This window comes from Brachyhypopomus gauderio, chromosome 20 (assembly GCF_052324685.1).
Source record: "Brachyhypopomus gauderio isolate BG-103 chromosome 20, BGAUD_0.2, whole genome shotgun sequence".
Taxonomy (NCBI): domain Eukaryota; kingdom Metazoa; phylum Chordata; class Actinopteri; order Gymnotiformes; family Hypopomidae; genus Brachyhypopomus; species Brachyhypopomus gauderio.
In genome coordinates this window covers 13,958,305-13,982,277 of record NC_135230.1, presented here as the reverse complement: position 1 = coordinate 13,982,277, position 23,973 = coordinate 13,958,305, and the positions used below count along the sequence as shown (strand labels likewise).

At 41.7% G+C, this 23,973-nt stretch overlaps 1 protein-coding gene across 1 annotated transcript; it reads right to left on the bottom strand.

Annotated features, from left to right (window-relative positions):
* Window positions 1-7,488: 7,488 nt before the first annotated feature.
* Window positions 7,489-23,683, bottom strand: cckbra (cholecystokinin B receptor a). The gene is made up of 5 exons (XM_076982900.1): window positions 23,273-23,683; window positions 18,734-18,982; window positions 12,997-13,258; window positions 11,183-11,310; window positions 7,489-10,010 (listed from the first exon to the last, which is right to left on the bottom strand). The coding sequence occupies exons 1-5, from the start codon at window positions 23,412-23,414 to the stop codon at window positions 9,478-9,480; spliced, it is 1,314 nt and encodes a 437-aa protein (XP_076839015.1). The 5' UTR covers window positions 23,415-23,683; the 3' UTR covers window positions 7,489-9,477.
* Window positions 23,684-23,973: the final 290 nt, after the last annotated feature.

Genomic DNA, 23,973 nt, shown 5'->3' with positions numbered 1-23,973 from the left:
CACACGCTGAGTTTTATGTTCACTCCATTCTGTCATTCAGATAAGGATTTGACTACGTTTTTCCGGTTGCTGCTCTTAAGAAATCCTCCCCATTCATGCTGTTCTTTGTGAATGGAAGACTTCAGCTCATTTCTTGTACATTACCCACCTGTGCATGGACCCTCACCCACGCTGCTAATTAAGGCCTTCTAGGGACAGACGTTTGACAGACAGGCAGAGACACAGAATAAGGGGGGAGTAGAATAGATCAAAAGAAGGGTAGAAGTGAAGAAAGAAGGCACAAATAATTGCTGCCCCAAGAGAACATGAGAAAACATGGTGGACAGCTGAGAAATGCAAGATAGTAACAGTCTCGCTGGTGTAAAGCGATGAACAGAAAAAAAAAAAGCTAATGACCAATCATCAGTTCGATAAGTTATGAATCAATATTCATCTTCATTCATGTTGCTTCTACCAGATGTTTCAACATATTTGACTTTGCTTTGAGAAACAGCTAATTTGCAGCTAAATTCACTGACCCCATTTACTGGTAACAACATAAGTATGTAGAATACACAGATGTAGTCTGTCTGGTTCCATAGACAATTAAGCCATCCTGTACCCTGTTCATGACTGGGCCACTTCCAACCACATGACTACTTCTCTCTGTGTTGGAGTCCTTCAACATAGCAGTTTCGTTGTCATGGTACTGTCATGGTGATCCTTCTTCCATTGGTATGGGTGTACCAGGCACAGCAGTCCCATCGTCATGGTACTGTTATGGGAGATGTTATGGTTGTCATTGCTGGGATCCAAGTGTTCTTCAATCCCAAACGTTCAAGCTAATAGTACACCTGCTATCCGAGCTTGACTATAGACACAAAGCTAAATGGCTGTAATTAACAGGTGTACTGTAGTGTTATTTAAATATACATCTGCAAGATGTGTAGGTATGGAAGTGATTGGGTTCATGTAAGAAACTAGAGCAAGAAATTAATGAAGGGCCACCATGTTATCACAGTTGGCATCTTTACTCATTAGAATTCCATGAGCAAAGGTGGCAGATGTCACTACATCTGGCAAACGTCATGCCACAGGAAACTCAGATGTAGAAACTACAGCTGAATCTTTATTTACAGTATATCTCTGTAAAGCTCTAAAGCCTTTTCCAGTCTACACACCTTTATTCTTCAGCCAAACCATAATGTATCCAGCTCATAATTTGGTAAATGTCAACTGTTCATTTGTAATCAGGGCCCCTGGGTCACAGTGACAAACAACCTTAGTGAGAGACCTGGGCTGTTTATGCAGGTTGGAGTCAGACCCATCAAACTCAAGTTCAATTGAACCAAAAAATTCAGCATACCAGGTGAATATTTTGGAAAATAAAAATTCACTTAAAATATATATGAGTGACTGTCAGCTGAGTTTCAGCTCATTGGCTACACTTGCCGAACCGAATGAATTGAGGTGAAATTGGACACGACCCTCTTATTTTGAGGCAAAATACTGCAATGCCCTAAAGCCGAAGCCACTGCGGAAGGTAATCGACTGTGTGCTTAATCGCATCAGGGTTTCGTTGAGCTAGACAGGTGAGGACTGGGGACACACACCACATACACACACACACACACTTACCCACACACACACGCACACACACACACACACACACACACACACACATTGCAAAAGAGAAGGAAAGAAGTGTTAAGGTGAAGAAGCTCCAAATGAATGTGAGGAAAGAGAGGGAGTCAGACCCCAATTACAGAAACCACAAGTGGAATAAAACAATATGTACCAAAAACTTCAAATGAGGACTTTCCCCCTTTTTGTGACCCCAATCAGACCTCTTTTACTTTGAGATAGTAAGAAATCAGAAGGAGTTGCTCTTTTTTATAAGTGTAATAAAAACTTATTGATTGTGGTCTTTGATAGGCGATACTTTATATTTACTTTCCAGTATTTTTCATATGAACTTTCCACAGATCCATACTTAATAAAAGGCAGTTTTTTAAACTGCTAAATTAATAGAACCAAAAAGACATCAAAGACAATAAAACTAAATAATAAAGAAACTAAGCTCTGAGCAGTTACTTTGTTTTTCTCAGAAGTATAAGTGAATACTCTGGGTATTTTGGATGCACTGACTCCAGATTCAAAAGCTCTGAACCTTAAAGCTAAAACCCAGCAAACAGTAACCTTGAGGACATCAAGTCTAATTGGCACATGCCTTTTCTGGGTCAGACCTCAGAACAGTAATGTGGAAAGAGGATTTGATGTATGACTGAAGTTGTTTGGATGGAGCTCTACACCTCAGAGGCCTGATTTATTTGCTTGTCATTAAAATGATAATGCCGCCGTGCCCGCGTTCATCCTGCTCCTCCCACCGTCTCCACTGGATTGGTTATCTTAGGAGAGCAGTGGAAAAGCTTCCACATAAATTAGGAGTTGCTCTTAATCCGCAGAACAACTTGCAAAATAACCCTACGTATCTGCTGCACGGGGCAAGAAGGGCAAAAATCATTCCTATTCAAAAATTATCCCGCCAACACTATCAAAGCCAACACCTAGTTCCCAGATTAGTGTGGAAAAGGTTTTTTTTGTATATGTAGTAAGTGATGCCTGTAGAATTGTACTGAATTGCCAGTGTACTGAACTGCCAGTGATCTAAATTCGCAATAGGGCTTTTAAGTTCTCAGAACCTATTTCTTTTGTTCAGCTGTGTGCTGTTAAACAGGCCCAGGACTAAAAGAGAGGAGGTCACATGCATCACCACTCTAAGGGTCACATTTTGCTCATAGGTTTATTGACTACTGTTGAATGTCTTTCTGCATCGTTTCAAAGGAAGATGGATCCAAATGCTTTCAGCATGGGCACACCTTCATAAATGACATTTAGATTAAGTACCTGAGAGGAAATGTGTAGAGACTGCATTAAGATGGGCAGAGAGTGTTTAGGAAAAAATAATGGAGGCTTAGAATTAGCCTTCAGTTGGTAGTTTAATGGCTAGAGAGAAAGCCATTAAATGTGATTGTGAACCTTCAAAGCAATTGCGCACGGACGACTACAGAAATGAATTCTCAAAAGAAGCTTTTGTTAGGATCCAACTATTTATTTAGTAGTGTCCACTACTGAATCACTTGACTGAAATTCTGTGAAGTAGAATAAACAGAAAAAAAACTAGAATATTAATGAACGTTGAAAAGGTATCTGGTTTACATGCATATGCAGTAATATCTGCAGATGCAGCACGTCACAGAGACATTGTTATTCATAAATAAATAGGTGAAAAGTGCCTTTCCTGATACATCGACTCCTTCTGACATAGAACCCTTTCTAAACCATTCAGTAAGAATCTGCATGGGTGTCATGAACTTTGATACCTTTCCTATTACTGTCAATGTAGTTAAATCATTTCATTATTCTCAGTAATTACTCAATGTCATATGATTTATCACTAAATAATATGCTTGGTGTGGAAGAGATTAAGTAACAGTAGGTGTCTAAACAGCAATGTATCATCCCTTCGCAAAAGTCAATCAACCGGCAGCTGCCCCTTCAGAAATATTGCTTCCAATTTACAATGCTATGCTCAAACGAGCCAGAAAAATCCCATTCTTCAAAACCACTACATTCTTCCATGTCGAGTGATCGTCTCTCTTTACGGCAGGCTGCTTCATTCGATAACTGGTCTGTGGTAATTCCGTTATCTCCTAAGGTGAACCTACCATCACCATCACTCATTACTCAGCATTCAGTAGCGGTTTAGCGTAACCTTTTTATTCTGAAGAGGTGTCTCACCATAAAAGTGCCTGTTTTGTTCTGTCGGCTAGACTCGACTCCTTCGATATGTCCGGACGTCCGCCAACTTTTCGCCTGTGGCTATTGCCGAGAGACAGACCGGATATCTCTTTTTGTGCCGCAGATCTTGGCCGTGAAGAGGGACACTGGGACTGTGAGAAAAGTGGCCTTACGATGGCATCAGTGGTCGTTATGCAGCAGACGGACTTTTATTAGTCTCTTAATCTCTTAATGGGGCTACGAGATTAAAGCATAACAATGGAAGTTATTACTGAAGCGCTGCCAGGGATGATGAAGAGACTTCAGGGGTGTCCAGGACGCTCTGGAAATCATCCTTAAACTGGCAACTGTGTTTCGTCCTCTTGCGTCTCCGTCAATATGGTCATATATGTGGTTTGTTTGAGTGTTGTGCTTTCATGCTCTTGTGTAACATGGGGATCAAAAACAAATCTGTAAATGTATTTTTTATTAGCAGAGAAATACAGATATACTGAATGGCTTGTGGGAAGGTCTTGGCACTTTTGTCACAGGTTAGCAGCCTGGCTAGCATCGCATGAGCTCCTGTTCATCCTAGCACTGAGCCAACTGCTCAGATACTTAGGGAAAGATGGGCAAACTATGAGTCTAGCATATTGTTTTCACACTGCTGGTCAGTCTGGTTGAAGTCCAAGAGCTGGCTGGTATGTTTCTATGGATAATTTTAACATAGATTCATGTCGCCTCTCTCATGGTTTGCACCATTTACTGCTATATAGGGGGAACGTTGGGATCTGAGGCTAACCCTTGCTCATGTGACACAGTGTATGTTTACTATACCAGACTGTGTCACACCCCCATCTGCTCTGAGCTCAATATTTACCCCAAACAATAGGATTTATTTTAGGCCTGTACATTTATGCAGCCAAAAGTCATTTGCATTACAACAAAGGCAGTCATGGCAATATGTCAATCATGATAGAACACCAAGGTGAATGTAAGTGCAGTTTAATAAAAATGCATATAAACCAAATCTAAAATATAATCCAGCAGTTGAAAAATGTAAACCAGGTCTAATGGGAAACAGTACATGAGAGGATACCTGGATGTGGCCAGACTACCACACTATAGCCATAGGACAGTACAAAACCTGGAGCATGCTGATGGATGTGAGGGCTGTGTCCATGTTTTAATATACAACTGTAATTCAGCAAATGATAATTATCTATAATGTACCTACACATCAACATCCCACGTGTCTGTCTGTGTAGAGACACATGCACACACACTAATGCCTAATGCCCGCTAATACTGTGTGACCACAGAAGACAAAGCACCACGTAAGCTTGTACAATGTATTCTTTATTTCAGCTTGAGTACCCAAAATGACATCGACACCTAGACACAGCTAAAGCGAGCTACTCCTCGTACTTGACGGAATGAGAAACCGCATTGGACAGTAGAATCTGCTGCACAGGAGAGAGGCGGCACTGACATTACTGATACCAACAATGGCAGCGTTAGGCAGATATACATCCAAAGTATATATTTCTTTTCATAGACCATAATCAGTTATCGGAATAGGCAATAGATTTACATGGCACACGGATGGACCTTTTCAGTCTCAAACCAAAGGTGCTCAGCGGCTTTGTCTGATAAGAAACGATCAAAACTGTTTCTAGCATTCGTCCTAAGCTATTCCCTGTCCTAAACTAGTCCCAGTCCTAAGCTAGACTTAAATGCCTGTAGTGTTTGAAAGCCCATAAATGATTGTACGTGGATGCGTGTTTACCTACGGGTGCAAATGCGTGACAGAGACCGCAGGCAAAGAACACTTGTGTCTAATTATTGAGAGTGGGTGGTCAGTTGACTACATGGCCCATGTCATTTTCCCAGTGTATTGCTGTAGAGGGGACATATCATTGGGCAATAGCGATTACCCATAAACAACTTTTGTTGCACAACTGTAGCGTAGCAAGACATTTGCCTAACAGCCTGTCATTACATTCTTTCATTATGTTTCCTTCCAAGGACTTATTGAATTACTGACATAAAATATGGTAGAGTGGTCTTTACCTGCAGAAATGTACCCTCATTACTCAGAGACAAGGAAAATGGAGGATGTTAGTCACCAAGGCCAGGAATATGGATTGGGGTAGGAATGAAAATAGCGCAGAGACATGACTATCATAGAACTAGAAAGTGATACAGCATTTACAATACATAGAACTGAACAACTATTCACAAATTGGCACTAGTCTATATTTAAATTACAACTTCTGCCTCCAGTCGCCTTCCACTAAGAAAAATGGCCTGGCGGTATGTGGTAAACACACACACACTCACTCACACACACACACACACACTCATTAAGGCTGTGGTGGCCGAGAGACTGTGGTGTTTCAGCCAAATAAATCCCTTTCTTCTTTTGCATCAATTTTTTGAAGCTGACGTCTGGTTTGGATGACACTTTGAAAATATCCACAAAAGGCCAAAGTCCCACAATTCATTGGTTCCTTTGAAAACCCATCCCCCCACAATGTGGACTAGTCTTTGGATGTTAGAGCTTATAAACACTTGACTACTCCCTTCCACCCCTCACATATAGTCCGACATTATAAATAAACTAAGAGTATACAATGAATTATTCATAATTCCACTTCCAAGTTGCATTAAATACATTTTTCTGTTTGGTGACATTTTGCTTGGAATATAAAAAATATTTAAATGAAAGCATACGGAATATTAAACAAGATAATGAGGAAATTCCAATAATATGTACCATTTAAACAGTCTCATGAAGAGAAACATAATCCTTGATTATGATAAATGGCTACATGGTTAAAGAAAATTAAATCCAAAACCATTTCCATTGATATGTTGAGTATGTCACACTACAAAACACCCAAAATGATTTATGACACACATTAAACTCTAAAGCTAAATTTCCTACACTTTCCCCACATTTATACATAATATTTCTCTTACATTCCATCTTTTAGTCACACAAAATAAATCTCATAACCCCAAAAAGGTGTTTTCCCCTCACCATGATGTGTGAGTTTAACTCCAAGCTGTTCAGATGGCTATTACACAGCGAACAGCGTTGTCACGGCAGTGCACTAATAAACATCCAACGCATTTGAGCACTTGTGCATGTGCACAACAAATTGTTGCGGAGTAACGGGCATCTCTGGGCACATAAAGGGCGTGGGTGAAAAGAGTGAAAATCACAAGTAGATACATTTACCGTATTGTGGTATTACTTCCTGTTTAACTTGGTAACTTTATCTTAGGACGAGGTTGCAGGGTGTTTGCAAAAATAGTCATGAGCACAGATCCATATTCCTGCTAAGTGTATAGATTTACCAGTAAAGATTCTAGGAGGATAATCCCCTTGTGTTAAGCCTCTTCACAGAAAGTTTAAGGGGATTGCTGAATTGAATTTAAGGTCGGAAAATGAATGCAGGAGCACGGATTTGTTTCGTGACGAATGAGCTGTGTATGACATGACACTGGCACCTGTGGAGGAACACCACCACCTGCTCCACCCAGACTCCACTACACGGCTCCTCTCAAAGCTCCCGTGTTTGGAAGGGCTTTACAAAGTGTGCAGGTTGAGATTAAAAGGAGGAGAAGAAGGAAAGACGTGTGTGTGTGTGTGTGTGTGTGTGTGTGTGTGTGTGTGTGTGTGTGTGTGTGTCGGGGGGGGGGGGGGGGGGGAGGGGGGGGGGGTAACCAGGTAAAAAAATTACAAATTTTAGTCCAGGTCTTCTGAATTCCATCAGTGCGTATGTGCAGAAGAAAAGAAAAGACTCACAAAATGAAAAAAACATCTCAAAAGACAGAGAGGGAGACTGAGGGGATGACTGAGCAACAATTAAAAGTGATTTCATGATCTAAACGACATGAAAGTAAAACAATTATATGTGATGTTTGCTTTTTGTAATTTGGATCAAACACAATTCTGATGAATTAAGATTCTGTGAATTACACAGAAAGTCTTGCATCGCTGCCAGGGGTGTTATACCTCAGGGGTGCTATACCTCAGGGTTGCTATACCTCAGGGGTGCTATACCTCAGGGGTGCTATACCCCAGGGGTGCTATACCCCAGGGGTGCTATACCCCAGGGGTGTTATACCTCAGGGGTGTTATACCCCAGGGGAGTTATACTCCAGGGGTGTTATACCTCAGGGGTGTTATACCTCAGGGGTGCTATACCCCAGGGGTGCTATACCCCAGGGGAGTTATACCCCAGGGGAGTTATACTCCAGGGGTGCTATACCTCAGGGGTGTTATACTCCAGGGGTGTTATATCTCAGGTGTGCTATACCTCAGGGGTGTTATACCCCAGGGGAGTTATACTCCAGGGGTGTTATACCTCAGGGGTGCAGCTGCCAAGGCAAATATATGTTCCCCTTTTTGGACAGGACATTAACTGGCCTAATGTGTGTGTGTGTGTGTGTGTGTGTGTGTGTGTGTGTGTGTGTGTGTGTGTGTGTGTGTGTGTGTGTGTGTGTGTGTGTGTGTGTGTGTGCGTGCGTGCACGCGTGCGTGTGCGTGTGTGTGTTGAGATAGGGTTTAATAGCGTGCCACCCTCCCTGGTGCCTCATCAGGTTGTGCATGCGAGGAAGAGAGCAATTAGATTAGCCACACACACACACACACACACACACACACACACACACACACACACACACACACACACACACACACACAGGCAAATTAGCTTCTCTGCATGTTTTTTTTTTGGTTTTGGGTTTAAATTGTGTGGGTTTATACAGTGATGCCAGGGTTGTCAAGGAGAACATCCCTCTACAGTTTATTATCCCTTGTGTGTTTCACCTCCCTGCCCAAAGCAGCACTGCTCAACACTGCAGCCTGTGAGGCATAGTGGTGTGTCGAGAATGGTGGGTTACACTGGGTCAGACATACACTATGGACGCCTCCATTTTGGAACTGAATTGATTTTTGACCAATGAGCTGCGAGATATGCATCAAAGAAGGACCTGGGAGTAAGAGGGTCCTCACATGTCCTCACAGGCTTGAGACACGGTGCATAATTTGATATAGAGAATGTGTGACTCGGCACATCAACACGAGTCACATTGGACCAGCCAAACAACAGAAACTCACACTTAAACTATAGATGTCTACAGGATGCACATAAACATGCATGCCAACTAATGGCAACTGTACCACTTTGTAACTGCACACGTGATCTGAGACAAGAGTGCACATAGATCATAGATTGTATCATGCAGTATATAATGTAACACCACAGTAGTAATACTTTGGTCTACATGGATATCCTGTGTAGCACAGTCTGATAGGTAGATTGCATTTTCACCTTTGTCCATAGTCTTTCTGGATCTGTGGTGTCTGGATCATTCTGAACGTATGGTTCCCCAGAGGATCAGGCTCTGTGTTTTCTGAATCTTGTAAACCACAAGATTATGGCCATTCTTGTGAATTCTGCACATCACTTTTAGGCTGTAACTACAAGTTCTAACATCATTGCAACTGGATACTAACATGTAAGGGCGAGATGACTTGAAGCTTCCCACCGAGACAGAAACTCGAAAAACAGGAGATACTCACCAGATAAAGCATGCTGAAAAGAGTCAGAAAACACATCACCACAACTGGCTCAAAATGAAACAAGGGACTGAACACAGACAGCACCTCTCTGAGGTCTTTCCCGGGAACGAAACGTGGACTTAGCACGGTCCCACCGTGCTGACGGTGGTGTAGCTAAACTTCGACATGGACGCGGCGGTGTAACCAGTGATCTCCTCGTCTCCGTCCCTCCTCCGGCAGACGCGACACGGCAGGACGCAGCAGGCGACGGTGGCCAGCAGAGCCTTCTGGAAGCGCTTGTTCATGAAGCAGTAGATGATGGGGTTCACACACGCGGAGGTGTACGACAGCAGCTGGATGAAGGAGATGGGCGCGCCGGAGAGCACCCGCTTGGCCGAGCGCTGGTCGAAGGCCTTCCACGTGTTGGCGGAGTAGAGGGGCATCCAGCAAATGAAGAACATGGCCACGATGATGATCAGCATTCGGATCACGCGCTTCTTGGCGAGAAGCTTGGCCTCTGAGGTGTTGCTGCGGGGCCGGTCCGTCTTGGAGGCGGCCGGGGCACTGAGGGTGGAGAGCTCCATGGGTGGAGGCTTCTTGTGGACTTGGATGTAGCAGCCGTCGCTGTCGTCTGGGCTGTGGGGCGTGGCGTCACTCAGGCCATTCTTCAGCACTGCAAAGAGATTTTATACAGTATATTACATTTTATATATAAAATATAAAAAGAAAGATCTCAATCTCCCTCTGTTTTCATCAAACTGATTTTAAATGATCTCTCAAGGAATCAAACGATGTAGAGAGAAGTCCCCTCAGAACACGGACCACCGTGCTGAAGAACACAGGAAGCCTCTCACATGCAGAACATCACAGTGGAGCTATTCTTTACAGCCCCTGGGACACAAAACGCTTTTAGACAGCTTTGAGGGTGACTAGTCCAAAATGTAGAACTTGTGGAAGTGAACGGTCTTAAAGAGATCACTTAGAAGAGAACACACCCACCCTCCACAGGCAACTGTTCAATAGCACCTACCAAGAACACCTAAAAGAACTCCGTGAGCCAACTGGCACACAAGAAGGTTTCATTTAAAAACAGAAGCCAGCTTGGCAGATAGAATTAGCTAGTGAGACCACACAAGTAAGCATGCATGGACAAGTTGGCTGGGCAATGATGCTAGCTCAGCAGGTCAAAGCACAGTTGATGTAAGTCATCATTAGTACAAAAGTCAAACACAAGGTTTGATCATTAGGTGTAATGTCCAATAGAAAGATATGATTATGATCTATATCATTTGTCTGAAAGAGCAGAGCTAATGATGCCTTATAAAACAAACTGTAGCTATTGAGTTCTCATTTGCTGGCACTGATCTTCTGTCAAACATAATTAAATGTACATACTTCTAATATTTGACATAAAATCTGTTGGATTGCCTAACAATGGTCAGGAAACTGACTACATTAATGGATGCGCTCCAGTTACATATTAATGTGTGCCAATATAATCAAGTCATAATAATAACCAAAAAAAAAAAGAGAAAGCGTGGAAAATTCAGATAAATTCACCTACTGCCAGCAACACAGCATGGTTTTATTTTATCCAATTAATCGAAAATACAATTAACAGATCTAAAATGCAATTAACAGATCTACTGAAATAATCATTTGTTGCAGGCCACACACACAATGGGGCTCTTTGATTGGAGATAGTTTTGACTCCGCTTCCGAGCAGTCTGTTGGAGACAGAGTATAAAGTGACTGAAATAAACAATGCCAGAGCTTCCTGGGGCTTTAAGAGTTATTGATGTAAATATGGAATGGGCTTTAAAAAAACATTTGTCTGATTCATACCACTGCAGTCTTTCTTCTGGTCCAGCTCAAACTGAATCCCTCGGTAGAGCTCTCTGGAGATCAGTCCATAGGCAATGATCATCACCACGCCAGGGATGAAGAACAGAATAAACAGCAGCAAGACATACCTGACAAAGAGAGAGAGAGAGAGAGAGAGATAAATAAATAAATATATATATATATATATATATATATATATATATATATATATATATATATATATATATATATATATATATATATATATAGACATAAAAATTACAATGTGTTCTCTTAAGTCAGACAAAAGCAATTATCAATACAGTACCTGTGTGTCAGCCTCATGACTGATGCTTCGTTTACTGATTGCTAAGGGCTTTTGGAAGGCTATAACATTCGTAACAACCATCATCTTACGCATTGTTTTGAGCACATATAAAGCAAATGCATCTGCCCCAAGAAAGCACTGAACAAAACATCGGCCAATGGAGCAACGCCGATCGAGTTAATAGGCCAAGACAGCACAGAATAAAAGAGTAGCCTTAAAGTCTGCTGGACCTAAGAAAAATCACGGTCCGCACGCAAAAAGCGATACGAAGCGAGCCCACGTTATTATTTCATTGCGTGATTATTCAAACGATGGTGTGGGAGTGATGCCTGAAAGCATCTTCCATTGGTCCTTTCCGCTGATCTTTTCATCTCAGAGGCGCCTTTGTGATATCGACCCCCCCTCGGTGCTCCGTTCGTTTGATATCAAAGGCACTTGTCATCCTGATCCATGCATGGCTTTCAAATTCATCAGGAGGGCGAAAGCAATCAAAGCAGAACTCTGTTGCAGAAAAGAGCCCCAGGAAGTGATTGCGTGTGTAATGGGGCAGCAAAAATGATCGTGGGGGTGAACCTGAAACTTCTTTTGTTTCTTTTTAAGTCTTGTGCTGATCTCAAAACTTTGTTTTAACGTGGCTTTCTGGTTCGTTCCAGAATTACTTCAGTACCTTTAATATATGCTAGGGGTTGCTAAGGTAACTTTTGGGTCCATAGTGAGTGTATCAAATGTCCTAGAGTACTTATAATGAACAGCCTCATACACTTGATATACATTATGAAATGAAATGAAGGAACCAACCAATTCAAGGTCAGCAAGCTCTCTGATCTCTTTGATCTTTCACTAACCGGCACTCCAGATCATCATCAAACAGAAGTAATGCATTACATGGCTGAAAGGTTTCAAAAAAACCTTTCTAGAAACACATCATAGCCATAATTTTACTTTTTCTGTTTCGTTATGAATATAAAACTGAACTTCAACACCATTGAAATCCCGTCTGAAAACTTTCTGATGGTCCTTCTCCAAAAGCTTCAAGCATTTGTAGCGAATATACGCGGCATCAATATATGTAGCGAATATATTGATTAATTATGAATTATGAAATGGTCAATATATTCGCTACACATTTTACCTAGAAGGTCAAGAACATCTGGAAACTTCAGGCATCTGTACTCCTGCCTTGCTTCTCTTTTCTACAGGCACTGCTGGAGGCACTCCATACCATTTTCATGAGCTATTTACCATTGCTGTAGGCCATATGGTAATGTGAAAATAAACTGCTTTTAACTTCTGACAGGTTCATACATTCATTAATGAACAAAACCATCCATAACCAACCATTTTATTTTTCTACTCAAAACCACGTAGCAGTCAACACAAACACAGCATCCTGCTCTGTGTTTTAATAACTCACTAAGCCCTCAGTGCTTCCCCCGCAGCTGAAACCTGTGAAACGAATGATGGTGAATGATGGTGAATGTGGCGATCATCCGTGGCCCGGACTCACCAGGTCTGCTCCACTTGGTTGAGGGGCCAGTCAGGGCGACACATGTGACCGGTGGAGTTGTTGGGCTTGGTGAAGGGGACCAGTGTGCTGAAGACCGGGTATGGTACCATGATGCCCACGGACAGCACCCAGGTGGCGGCGATGACCTTGTAGGCGTGGGAGCGCGTCTGCCAGGCCCGTGACTTCAGCGGGTTGCAGATGGCGCTGTACCTCTCGATCGCTATGGCAACCAAACTGAAGGTGGAAATGCTCACTGAGATACCTGTGAGGAGTTGTTGGGACAGACATGGGAAATATGATTGGTCAGTGCCCTACACCAATGGCACCAAATCAAAGCCACTGAAACAGGCACTGGTTTAGCGCTGGGGCAGACCGCAGTACTCCAGTACTTCACATTTTACACCTAATTTTGCAATGGTGCTTCCTCTCCATCGTTATATTTAATTTTGTCCCACTACGACCCCTCCCCTTTCTTCAGAGGACAATAAGAACTGTATTACCACTTCATCCAGTGAACATTTCACTTAGCTGTTAAAGCTGCTTTTTAAGAGGGGTGAGAGACAGAGGAAATGAATAAAAGAAGGAAGGGAAAGAAACACGAGGAGATTAATTATGCTATATTAACCAGAGCAAATAATACTGCAACATTATAAATTAGCGTTGCACATTTATAACGGTACGGAAAAGGGGCTTCGGTGGTGTTACTTCTACTTTTGGAGGTTTTTTTCCCCTAAACTTTTTCTAAACTTTCTTCCACGGACAGCACACAGGTATCCGCAATGACAAGTTCTCGTGTCTGCCTGGCTTGTGACTTCGGTGGATTGTGGATGCCACTGTACCTCTGCGATCATTACGTTAAGCCCATGTAGACAGGAGGTGATTGTTCGTTATTCTCACCGACGTGTCGACTGGATGTAAAAGCACAATGTAGCTTGTTGACTGAAAAGCATCACTGGGTTCTGAGAAAGACGCTACATAATAGCAACTTAATATCATTGCTTTTTTTCCAGGTGTGTAATATGATCTTTTGTGTTGAACCAGTGATATTAATACGAATGGTTTAAGGTAGTCGGGTGATGGTAGTTCAGACCTGTCACCCAGTAGTGCTGTAATGGGACATAATGGGATGTCCTATTATGTCCCATTAACCTGTCTATACTCTTATCGAGGGTCAGGACTGGAAAGTGTGTAAATGACTCCCCTTTACCCCGGGGCAGTGTGGGCAGACCTTCCTCTTAGTGAATTCCATGTAGTGCTGTTTATTAGTCATAAAGTGTGTTCTGTGAAGAACTGCCAATTGCTGTTTTTTTTTTACTTTAATGTCTGTGCTCCACCTTTCGAGTGGATGTGACTACAGACACTATATTTGTATGTTTTGGTATTTCTGTAGAAAAGGAAAAGTGAGGAAGGTGATCATCAGTTTTCATGTTCATCATCTTTATAGCTTCGTTGAGTTGGATATATTAAAAGCATCAGTGACCTGGTATGCTGGATTTAAAATATAACTGAATATATATTCCATTAAATGTAGTGGTTATGTGAACTTTTAATATATTTATTGTAATGTTTTAATACTTGACAGGCAGGGTGCCAACCCCTGCATCCCAGTTGAATTTACAGGCAGACTCTGCATATAGACTAATTATATGAGCATACGATTACATTCTGTAAAATAGCCAGTCAGCAGGTCAATAAAGAGCTGAGATAACTAATGAGATTGTGGCCATGCTTACCGTAAACCTCTCTGGAAGCGAAGCAACTTTGATGTGTGTTTGTTAGTTATGACCGAAGCAGTCAGTAGATCATATAGAACTTATTTCCAGTTATTAATGGAATATTATGCAAATCAAAAGAGAGTGGGAGGGGCCCAGAGAAAGGGCCACTCGGCCCAATCAAAGGACTTTTCAGCGGGTTGAAGGATGGTGTGATGAAAGGGTACGGCGTTAATGTCCTACAGGTTTGTCAAGTTCTAGTCTTTGTGCATTTTCTGGGGAGTGTCTCCCTTTAATGAAATCCATTTGGTGTGCATTTATTAATGTTTAGATTATTGATTCAAGCCTGGTATACAATTATATTGCTTTTTATATGCAAATTGGGGTATATGGGGAGGATATATTGGGTTATATTGGGGGATATGGGGTTGGAACACTGAGTGAAAGTTTTATACAGTTTCAGGAGACTGCTTTTGAGAGGATTGTTATTTGGTCTAGTATTTGTCCTTCCTGACATATTTTTAAATGAGTTTTGAAAAAAAATGGCCAAAAGGGCCCTATATGTTTGTCTACTGATTGTGATTATATTGTACTTAGTTTAGGTAACTTCTCCCTTCTGTTTGGTTGAAGATGCTTTGCCTGATTAATTTATGATACATTAGTTATTTGTTGTAGGCCTATTTCTATTCATAAACATATTCATCATTCATTATGTTGGATTCCTGAGTGATTTGGCCAGGTGGATTAGGGAACTGGTCTTGTGACCGGAGGGTCGTGGGTTCAATTCCCAAACCTGAGGCCATGACTGAGGTGCCCCTGAGCAAGGCCCTTAACCCTCAATTGCTCACTTGTATAAAAATGAGATAAAAATGTAAGTCGCTCTGGATAAGGGCGTCTGCCAAATGCTCTAAAAAGTAAAAAAGTGGATTAGGGTCAGGGTTAACATTAAGGTTAGGGACTTTTATTACAACTGGTTTGCTAGTAGTTTTCCACTTTACTCTTTTATACTTTTTAAGTGTCAGAGTGGCCTATTGAGTATATTGTTGAGTTCCTGTTTTATTTTGAAGTTATTTGGTGCTTTGGGCATTTAATAGCGTCTGTATGTTAATGACTATGCTAATATGCTTAAAATTGTTCCCCCACTTTTTAAATAAGAAACAGCACTTTTCTTTATAGACAAATGGCTTTGGTACAAGCCACTGGTTTGAGAGCTGCAATTCAACAATGTTTGCATATATAAATATCACATGTATATCATGCACTACAGGCATGTCTGTTGTGAAAACAAAAAAATTATGTTTAGTCTATTACATCTATTTAATCTGTTGGGCCTCTCATCATGGAGTCCCTAAGCATATGTCTGTGTTTAGGATATAATCATTCTGGTAGACAAAAAAAAATCATAAACATAATGCCACACTTGATGGTCCACTATATGGAACACAATGGGAAATGTATTTTGTGACCATTTAATTACTAGACACTTAAACTTCTGACACTGCTTTGCTTGAACTGCCACATACAGATATCTCATTTGACTTTTAATAGCTTATCTGTAGCTTTTTTGGTTGAATTTTGTAAATAAGAATATTTTAACAAATAAGAATATAGGCTTTGTCAATCAAATTAAAAATTGACCCACTGAGATGAGATGCACCTGTGCTAATGAGTTTGTAGTCATGCAAGATTTCCCAGATGGATTTTTAATAGAATCTTCTCAGTTCATTTTCATTGATTGCATAAGAGCTGGGATAAGGCATTACTGGAAAATAGCAATTCCAGCGTTTCCTTCAAAGGGACAGTGTTCTCAGTAGTTCCTTATCATTGCAGGGTATTGCTTTCCTTAATCACTGATTTAGTCCTAGGGACGTTTAGGTTAGAGTTAATCCTAAGTTTTCAAACAGATCAGAGGTGTCTGAGAAAGGTGAATCCACACCTCTTGGAAATGAACTCCTAAAGTCTACATGTCTGCCTGCCATAGAGTCCAGAACCCTCACAAATGAGATGGAGCTTTCATGAAGAAACTTGGTGAAGCTTAAAAAGCTCAAACTATGAATCCCTTCATGGCTCAGCCTGACCAGGGTCGAACCTGTCTCAGACGTTGTCTTTGATTTCTTATTCATAAATCCCCACAAACCCGATAGGGGCTGCTAGATGGTACAAGGTTTTATCATAAGATGACCAACATATATTCGGATACTCACAGTAAGATGGGATTAAAGAAACAGAAACAGCTCGTTGGTTTTGAATGTAGAAAGGAACTGGAATTATTCTGTCCTTTTCTTTCTCTAAGACCACAATTGTGGTCTGCACTTAAAGGGTATGAATGCACCTCCCTCCTTTATTTAGCATTGATTTGATAGTCATTCAGGACTCTAGGCCATGTTTCTCCTTAAGGGCAGGCATTAACAGACATGGCCTCAGAGATTAGACATGAAAATCAATGTCCGGAGGGAGCTGTGATGGCCCATTGATTGCACGTAGCTCACGAGAGCCCGGCTGGCCCAAGGCTGGCTCTGATTAACACAGCAGAGGTGAGCAAATAAGCCGAGAGAGTGCAGGGGAATGTCAGCATGGCCATAGGACGTGACGGGATGTTCTCACCAGCAGACCACCGCAATGCTCTTCCTCTGACTCACGGATGACACACGGCACCGTGGGAGCGACCGGGTTGGTGCCAGCACCGTGTCCAGACAGCTTGGGGTAGAAATAGTTCTTTTGCGATCAATCCAAGACTAGATGTGTCTTCCTACTCTGTAAATCTGACCAAATCCCGTCACAAATCAGACTTATTTAGAGACTTATTTAAAGATTTAGAGCAATCACTGGCGTCATGTTGGCAGTATACGTGTTTGAGGACTGTAATGGTTGTGAGGTGTGTTTCTGCAGGGGGGCTGTGATCTCTCAGTCTATGGGAGAAATTGAAACAGTTTATAACCGTACAAGCATTGCTAGTGTTCAATGATCTGTGTCTTCACATTAGCAGCATATGAATTGTGTCTAAGCTACTTCATCTTCGGGTGACACACTGAAATAGGGGCTTAATGGTCTAATGTGTTTTACTGAAGGGATTGTTGTTGTCTTTGCTAATAAAACATATTGACAGCTTTCCCCTTATGTCTCATTTATGAGTGCTATTTTTACTTGCACGCTTAAATAATGGTACATCTAGTTTAACTTCAAAAAATCTATTCAGTTATTCTTATCATTATAAAGCAACATGGATTCTGTGTTTCCGAGACAACTGTAACAAGAACTGTGTTCAAAGTGATCTGAGCTTTGAAAATGAATTAATGATTTAGCCTACAGATCTGAAGCTCCACTTTCTAAGCCATACTCATACAAATTGGACCTTCATTGAAAAGTTATCTTCAATGTCCAGAGGCATGTACAATCATAAGGCATGTCTACTCTGAATACTCATTTCAATATTAGTGCCTTTATGATTGGTATCAAAGAAATATCACTAAGCACTGAGCCTGATAGAACGTTTGTGCTACCTCAGGGCATAATTTGCTGTCTTCTTCAAATCAAAGTTATACTTTCACTTCCACACCAGACAATGAAGTATCTGGCACCTCTTCATATGCTGTTATGGTCCTCGCTGACCGTTTCCACCTACCCAATCTCCAGCAGTCCTTGGGATGTCATGATTCCTTCTAATCTCTGTGGCAAGATTTATAATAAACTAAAAGTATAAATGATTGTTTAAAGGCATGGTGTGCACCATCCCTTTAATAAATTAAAGGTTTACACTCATCACATTCTCTATTCGGCTATATTGTGTTTGATCAAACCTTTGATCCCAACACTAACAGGAATTCACGATTCTACGTGGTACTGCTAACCAGCCCTGTGTTTTCCGACGCTTGGCCTTGGTTTTTGACATCAGTGGCAAACTTCACGGTGAAGACTTTGTGCTTTCCCACTAAACCTAAATATCACCCGAGTGCAGCAGGCCTCAGATCCTTCACGCTCGGAGCAGAGAAGGGGAGATAACATGGAGGGGAGAGAGAGTGCCTCACCCATGAAGTAGGTGACGGTCTTGCACATGGCGGCACCAAAGATGAAGTCCTCCAGCAGGCTGGGGATAAGGGTGAAGGGCATGCAGAAGACGGCCATCATGAGGTCGCTGACGGCCAGCGAGAGCAGGAAGGAGTTGGTGACGGTTCGCATGCGCTTGTTCACCAGCAGCACCACGATGATCAGCAGGTTGCCAAACACGCTGAGGAGGAAGATGAGGGAGTAGAGCAGGATACGCAGCGAGTCCATCTCTGGAGGAAGAGGAAGAGGAGGGGGGAGATGAGAAAGGGCTGGAGGTTTAGCCCAGAGGAGCAAAAGCCTCCTTCTACATGCCAGACACAGTTATTAAGGAGGATATATGCATGCACTGCAGTGTAATGGTGGGAACTCCCCACTGCAAATCATTTAGGCTACATGTAGGTTTAGTCTGTGTCCATAAAACACATTGTGCTAAATTCCAGAAGATCCAAGAGACAATTGTCCATCTTGATTGTTAAATTATTATTCACTCAACTTATGTAATAGTATAATAATAATTTATAATAGCAGAACTTTCCACTTTCTCCGTTTCACTGGCTGATGTAGTGGTTGTCACGTTACAGCCCCTGGCCCCTCCCCTTCGGGCGTGTGTTTATGTCGTCTACGTCTAGTCGTCTGCGTCTGTGGATCTTCGTGGGTGTGGATGTGTCTGAGTGTTCATTGGTCTCTCCTGTGGCTCGTCTCGTGATCACTCGGGGCTTATGTGGTTTGTCTATTTAATGTGCGTTCGTGCAGTGTCCCGTGCCCGTCGCTGTCAGAGTCATTTGTGTGACTTCTAGTCGATGTTTAAACGTGCGCTATATGCGCCTTTGTGTAAATAAACGTGACCTGTTGCAAGGAAGACTGGACTTGTGCCTCATCCTTCTCCCAGTACCCAGCATCACAGTGTTATATATACACACTTTAGAGACACTTATAATTATAAGCACAGACATGCGTCCACCTGAAAGGCAAGAATGACACCCTAGCAAAAAAAACAGACGTGCCCTTTGTGAACAGGAGTCAATGGGCCAGTCAGGTTCTCTCAGTTTCTCAGTGAGTTTCAGATCTAAACTATCACGTGGTCATCCGGTTCCATCTCATCCCCCTGAGCCAATTCCCAGGTGTCTCCATTTGACTGGAATTGAGATAAAGCTTTTACCTTGAGGATAGTGAGGAAGACTTCCAAGGGAATGTTTCACTTTGATGGGGACGCCGACGCGGGCAGGAAGGGCCAACACTTGATAGCTGCCTGAAAGAGTGCTCCCCTGAACTAATCACATTCCACGCTGTCTAAACTGCCATGGACATCCCAGACAGTGACCTTGAAGTGCTGTGTGCAAAGCCTCTCAATACCCTCTGTGTCATTCCTGGAACTAATCAGCCAATATCAGCCTGGGCACTAGATTTTTATCTTTCCACAGGGTCTGTCAGCCACTGACACATGGATGCAGCGAACTCCATAATTAAGCGAAGGGTTAAAAAAAAACAGGCTGTTACTTCACATTCAGTGTCAGCTCGATCACAGCCAGTACTTCCATCCAGAAAGAGAACTTCTCTTGCCTCAGAATCAATATGGCTATCAGCTCAAATCAAAAGGAGCCTTCACCTGATAATAGCTCGATTGGACAGAGTAAAGGGGAAAGTTGGATTTGCACAGTTACTGGCAAGTTCCTTGTGTGTGACACATTATTCTGTGTGTCTGTTTATCTACTTATTTGATTACTGATTTTGTCTATTCAAGATATCTGGGCAGAAAGTTGAAAAAAATGTCAAACCTTCAAAATGGGAACAAATAAACTCTCTTTCTCTCTCTCTCACACACACACACACACATACACACACATACTCTGTACATGCACAAAAAAGATTTTGATCTAATTTCAGCTTTTTTTAAATACTGTTTCAGACCTTTATATGGGCCAGTGTTTCCTTTAATGCATGTCAGTCCGTAGGGCTTACCTTTGTGATTCTGAATGTCAGTCAGTAGGACTTCCCTTTGTGATTCCGAATATCATGCAATTAGACTTTCCTTTATGATTCCCAAATGTCAGTCAGTAGGGCTCGAATATTAGTCTGTAAAGTTACCCTTTGTGATTGTGAATGTCAGTCAATAGGGCTCGAATATCAGTCTGTAAAGTTACCCTTTGTGATTGTGAATGTCAGTCAGTAGGACTTGAATGTCAGTCTGTGATTGTGAATGTCAGTCGGTAGCGGTAGGGCTTACCTATGTGATTCCGAATGTCAATCATTAGGGATGAACGTCAGTCAGTAAAGTTCCCCATTGTGATCCTGAATGTCAGTCAATAGGACTTCCCTTTGTGATTCTGAGTCAGTAGGGCTTCTCTTCCTGATTTTGAATGTCATTTGCCTAATTAAACGAGCTGACTTATTGTAGTTTAAAGTCAATTAAATAGTTTCAAGCCAGTTTATTTAGGTACTATGTCAAAAGTAATTTGTATTTCACAAAGTACTCTTTTAATTTCAGTGTTAAGTCATTCTTTCAAACATAAGAGCATATTGAGGACCAAGCCAAAGGAGGACCAAGACTATAATAGGTGAGAATGTCTTGGAATGGTTGCCTTCCAGATGATATCTCACCATGTGAACTGTGACCTTAACCCCAGAATGCTTTGTGACCAGATGATTTCCTCCTCATTTCTTCTTGTATCCCTGATGTGTTTGCTCCTTGATGCAGCGCTGCACAGTATCTTGGCAGAGGCAGAGAATGTACCAGAGGTTCTCTTTATGTGCAGGTTTTCAGAAAACCAACACTTCCAAAGGGAAGCTGAGACAAAATTTCTAAGATACCTCAGGCAGTGACAGTGGTTGTAACCCCCCCCCCCCCCCCCCCCCCACCACCACCACCACCACCACCACCACCACCACCATCTGTGTTCAGCCGAGGGTGTGTTTTATAGTTTTAATCAGGACCACGATTCTATGGCTGAATAGCTCTTGCTCGAATATTTTTGTCACAGACTACTGCCAAATATCTGTCTTATTATTTATAGCAATTCAGCAATCTAACATTTATAAACTGAGTATGAAGAAAAGCGAACAGTGGCGTCGGGCACATTTATGTAGTCCCTGTGAGCTTTTTTCATCTCATTTCATTTTTTATCATTTCATTGTTTCTGTCATTTCCTTTTTGTCTTATGAAAATGCAGTCCCCATTGAAAGGATAGTTACTAAACTGGAAATACATTAATTTTTGTAGTATGCTCTCTCTGAACTCTGAAACGCCATGTAAGAGGTTAAAAGGAAGGTGATTCCCTTTCATTTATATACACTTTGGAAATGTGTAATATTGATAATTTTTTTGTTACAGCCCAGACCCTCATTTCAGGTTAACTGTGACTGAACTGTAGTGCACAGAAATGAAAGCACGTCAGCACTCAGTAGAGGTTTGTGAAACCACTTAAGATGGAAACACTGAAATCGAATCACAGTGGAAAGTTTAAAAATTGAATTTATTACAAAACTATAAGGAAGCTGTAAATTTGCATTCTTAGAAATAGCATCAATGTGTATACTTTAGTTATTATTTCAACGGCCAAGACTGATGGATCACAATGGCAAAGGTGATAATTATGATGATAGTGATTGTGCTTGTGATCGCAGTTATAATGTGCGGCTTAGAAATTAAACACTTGAAATAAGCTAAACCTTTCTTTGAAAGTGCTTTATCCACAAATCTGAAACCAAAGCTCGACAAAATGTTGGTCCTTCCAGATCATAGCAATTTAGATGCAAAATACTGATGCAAGAGTAAATCAAGAGTTTTAAAGAGTGCGTGTGACTATCGGCGTAAAAGCTTCTCAGAAACAAAAAGACTATAGGCTATATAACTTTTCGCGTGTCGCTTGCGCGTTTTTTATTAATTTTTTCACAGTTAATCCATTTTTAAACCATTTTCTAGACGGAAGAATGTTCGAATGGGTAAAGTCTGCGAATGGGTTTCAACAGCGCTCCGTGAGAGCCCGAGATGCTACCATGGTAGAGGACCAGAGGCGTGTAGACACAAACATGCCTTTCCGCAGCCTGCAGTCCAAGGTGGTGAGGAGTGAAAATAGCCGTATTGTAATTGATCACAAAGGAATTTGTAATTTGCAAATTTTACATAACAAACTCCCCCATTTATGACCATGAAACAAATGTTTGCGTGGGAGCGCACAGCCAGTGTAGCGTATAGAGTATAGCGTTGCTGCCTTGTGAAAGTGAGATATAGACTCAGCAATGTTCAAGAAGTTAAATGCACAGTACAGGTTGTCGTTACATTACAGTCATGTTATATGAGCATACAAAGCACAGACGCGTGGCATGTGCTCAAGATTCACTGAAAAAGGAGACATTTTTCAATGAACCTGTTAAATAATTGTTGAAACTGATTTCCAACAAGCTTATCTGCAGGCGTCAAACAGACCGTTGTGGTCGTTAATGCAATGAAGCAGACAATTATTTAAAGTTCCCATTCAGAATGAAACATGTATTTCATTAAAATTGTCTGGAAAACATCTCACCTTTATGTCGGCTAGGCTGAAGTTTGGGAATTATTGACGCATTGCCACAGGTGGCGGATGAGTGGTTTAGTGAAGCATTGCTTGAAGGTTTCATACATTCCCAAAACGTTGCTCGAGTTTGATTCATTCTTTGTAAATCCATATTAATTTCTTTGTAAATCAGTACACTGCGCAGCGATCAGAGTATTGCGAGGATATTTAATAATCAAAGGATTATTATCAAAGTAATTAAATTATGCAATAACGCTTTTCCTTAAAAAAAACTACGTTTTCACAGTTTTCAGTCTATCCAACTGAGCACTATTACTGCTTCTGCATTCTGTCTGCAAGAACAATCAGGACTGTGGTCGGGTGGTCCGCGGATATAATTCTTGAACTTCTTCTCACTGTCGCTGCGTGTGCTGTCGTCTGGATGCGGAACGCGGTTCTGAACGGAGGATGCTCTCCCAAGTGTGGTCGCAGGATCGCCGTTTCTGTGTGTGTGTGTGTGTGTGTGTGTCGGGGAGGGAGGGGGGGGGGTTACTATTATCAGTCAAGGGGAGGGGTGCCGCCGTAAAAACGATTTATTTATTTTATTGGTTGAGGGAGTTTTGGAGGCCTGTGTCGCCGACCAGAGGACAAAATTATAAAACGAAGAAAGAGAGAGAGAGAGAGAGAGAGAGAGAAAGAGAGAGAGAGAGAGAGAGTCGCATACAGACGGA

Excerpts from the sequence above, each read along its gene's own strand:
- cckbra (XM_076982900.1), bottom strand. The coding sequence starts at position 23,414 with ATGGATTTACAAAGAATGAATCAAACTCGAGCAACGTTTTGGGAATGT. Across the intron at positions 11,311-12,996 it reads AACCAAGTGGAGCAGACCTG|GTATGTCTTGCTGCTGTTTA; the intron begins GTGAGTCCGGGC and ends TCTCTTTGTCAG. Across the intron at positions 10,011-11,182 it reads CCAGAAGAAAGACTGCAGTG|TGCTGAAGAATGGCCTGAGT; the intron begins GTATGAATCAGA and ends ATCTCTTTGCAG.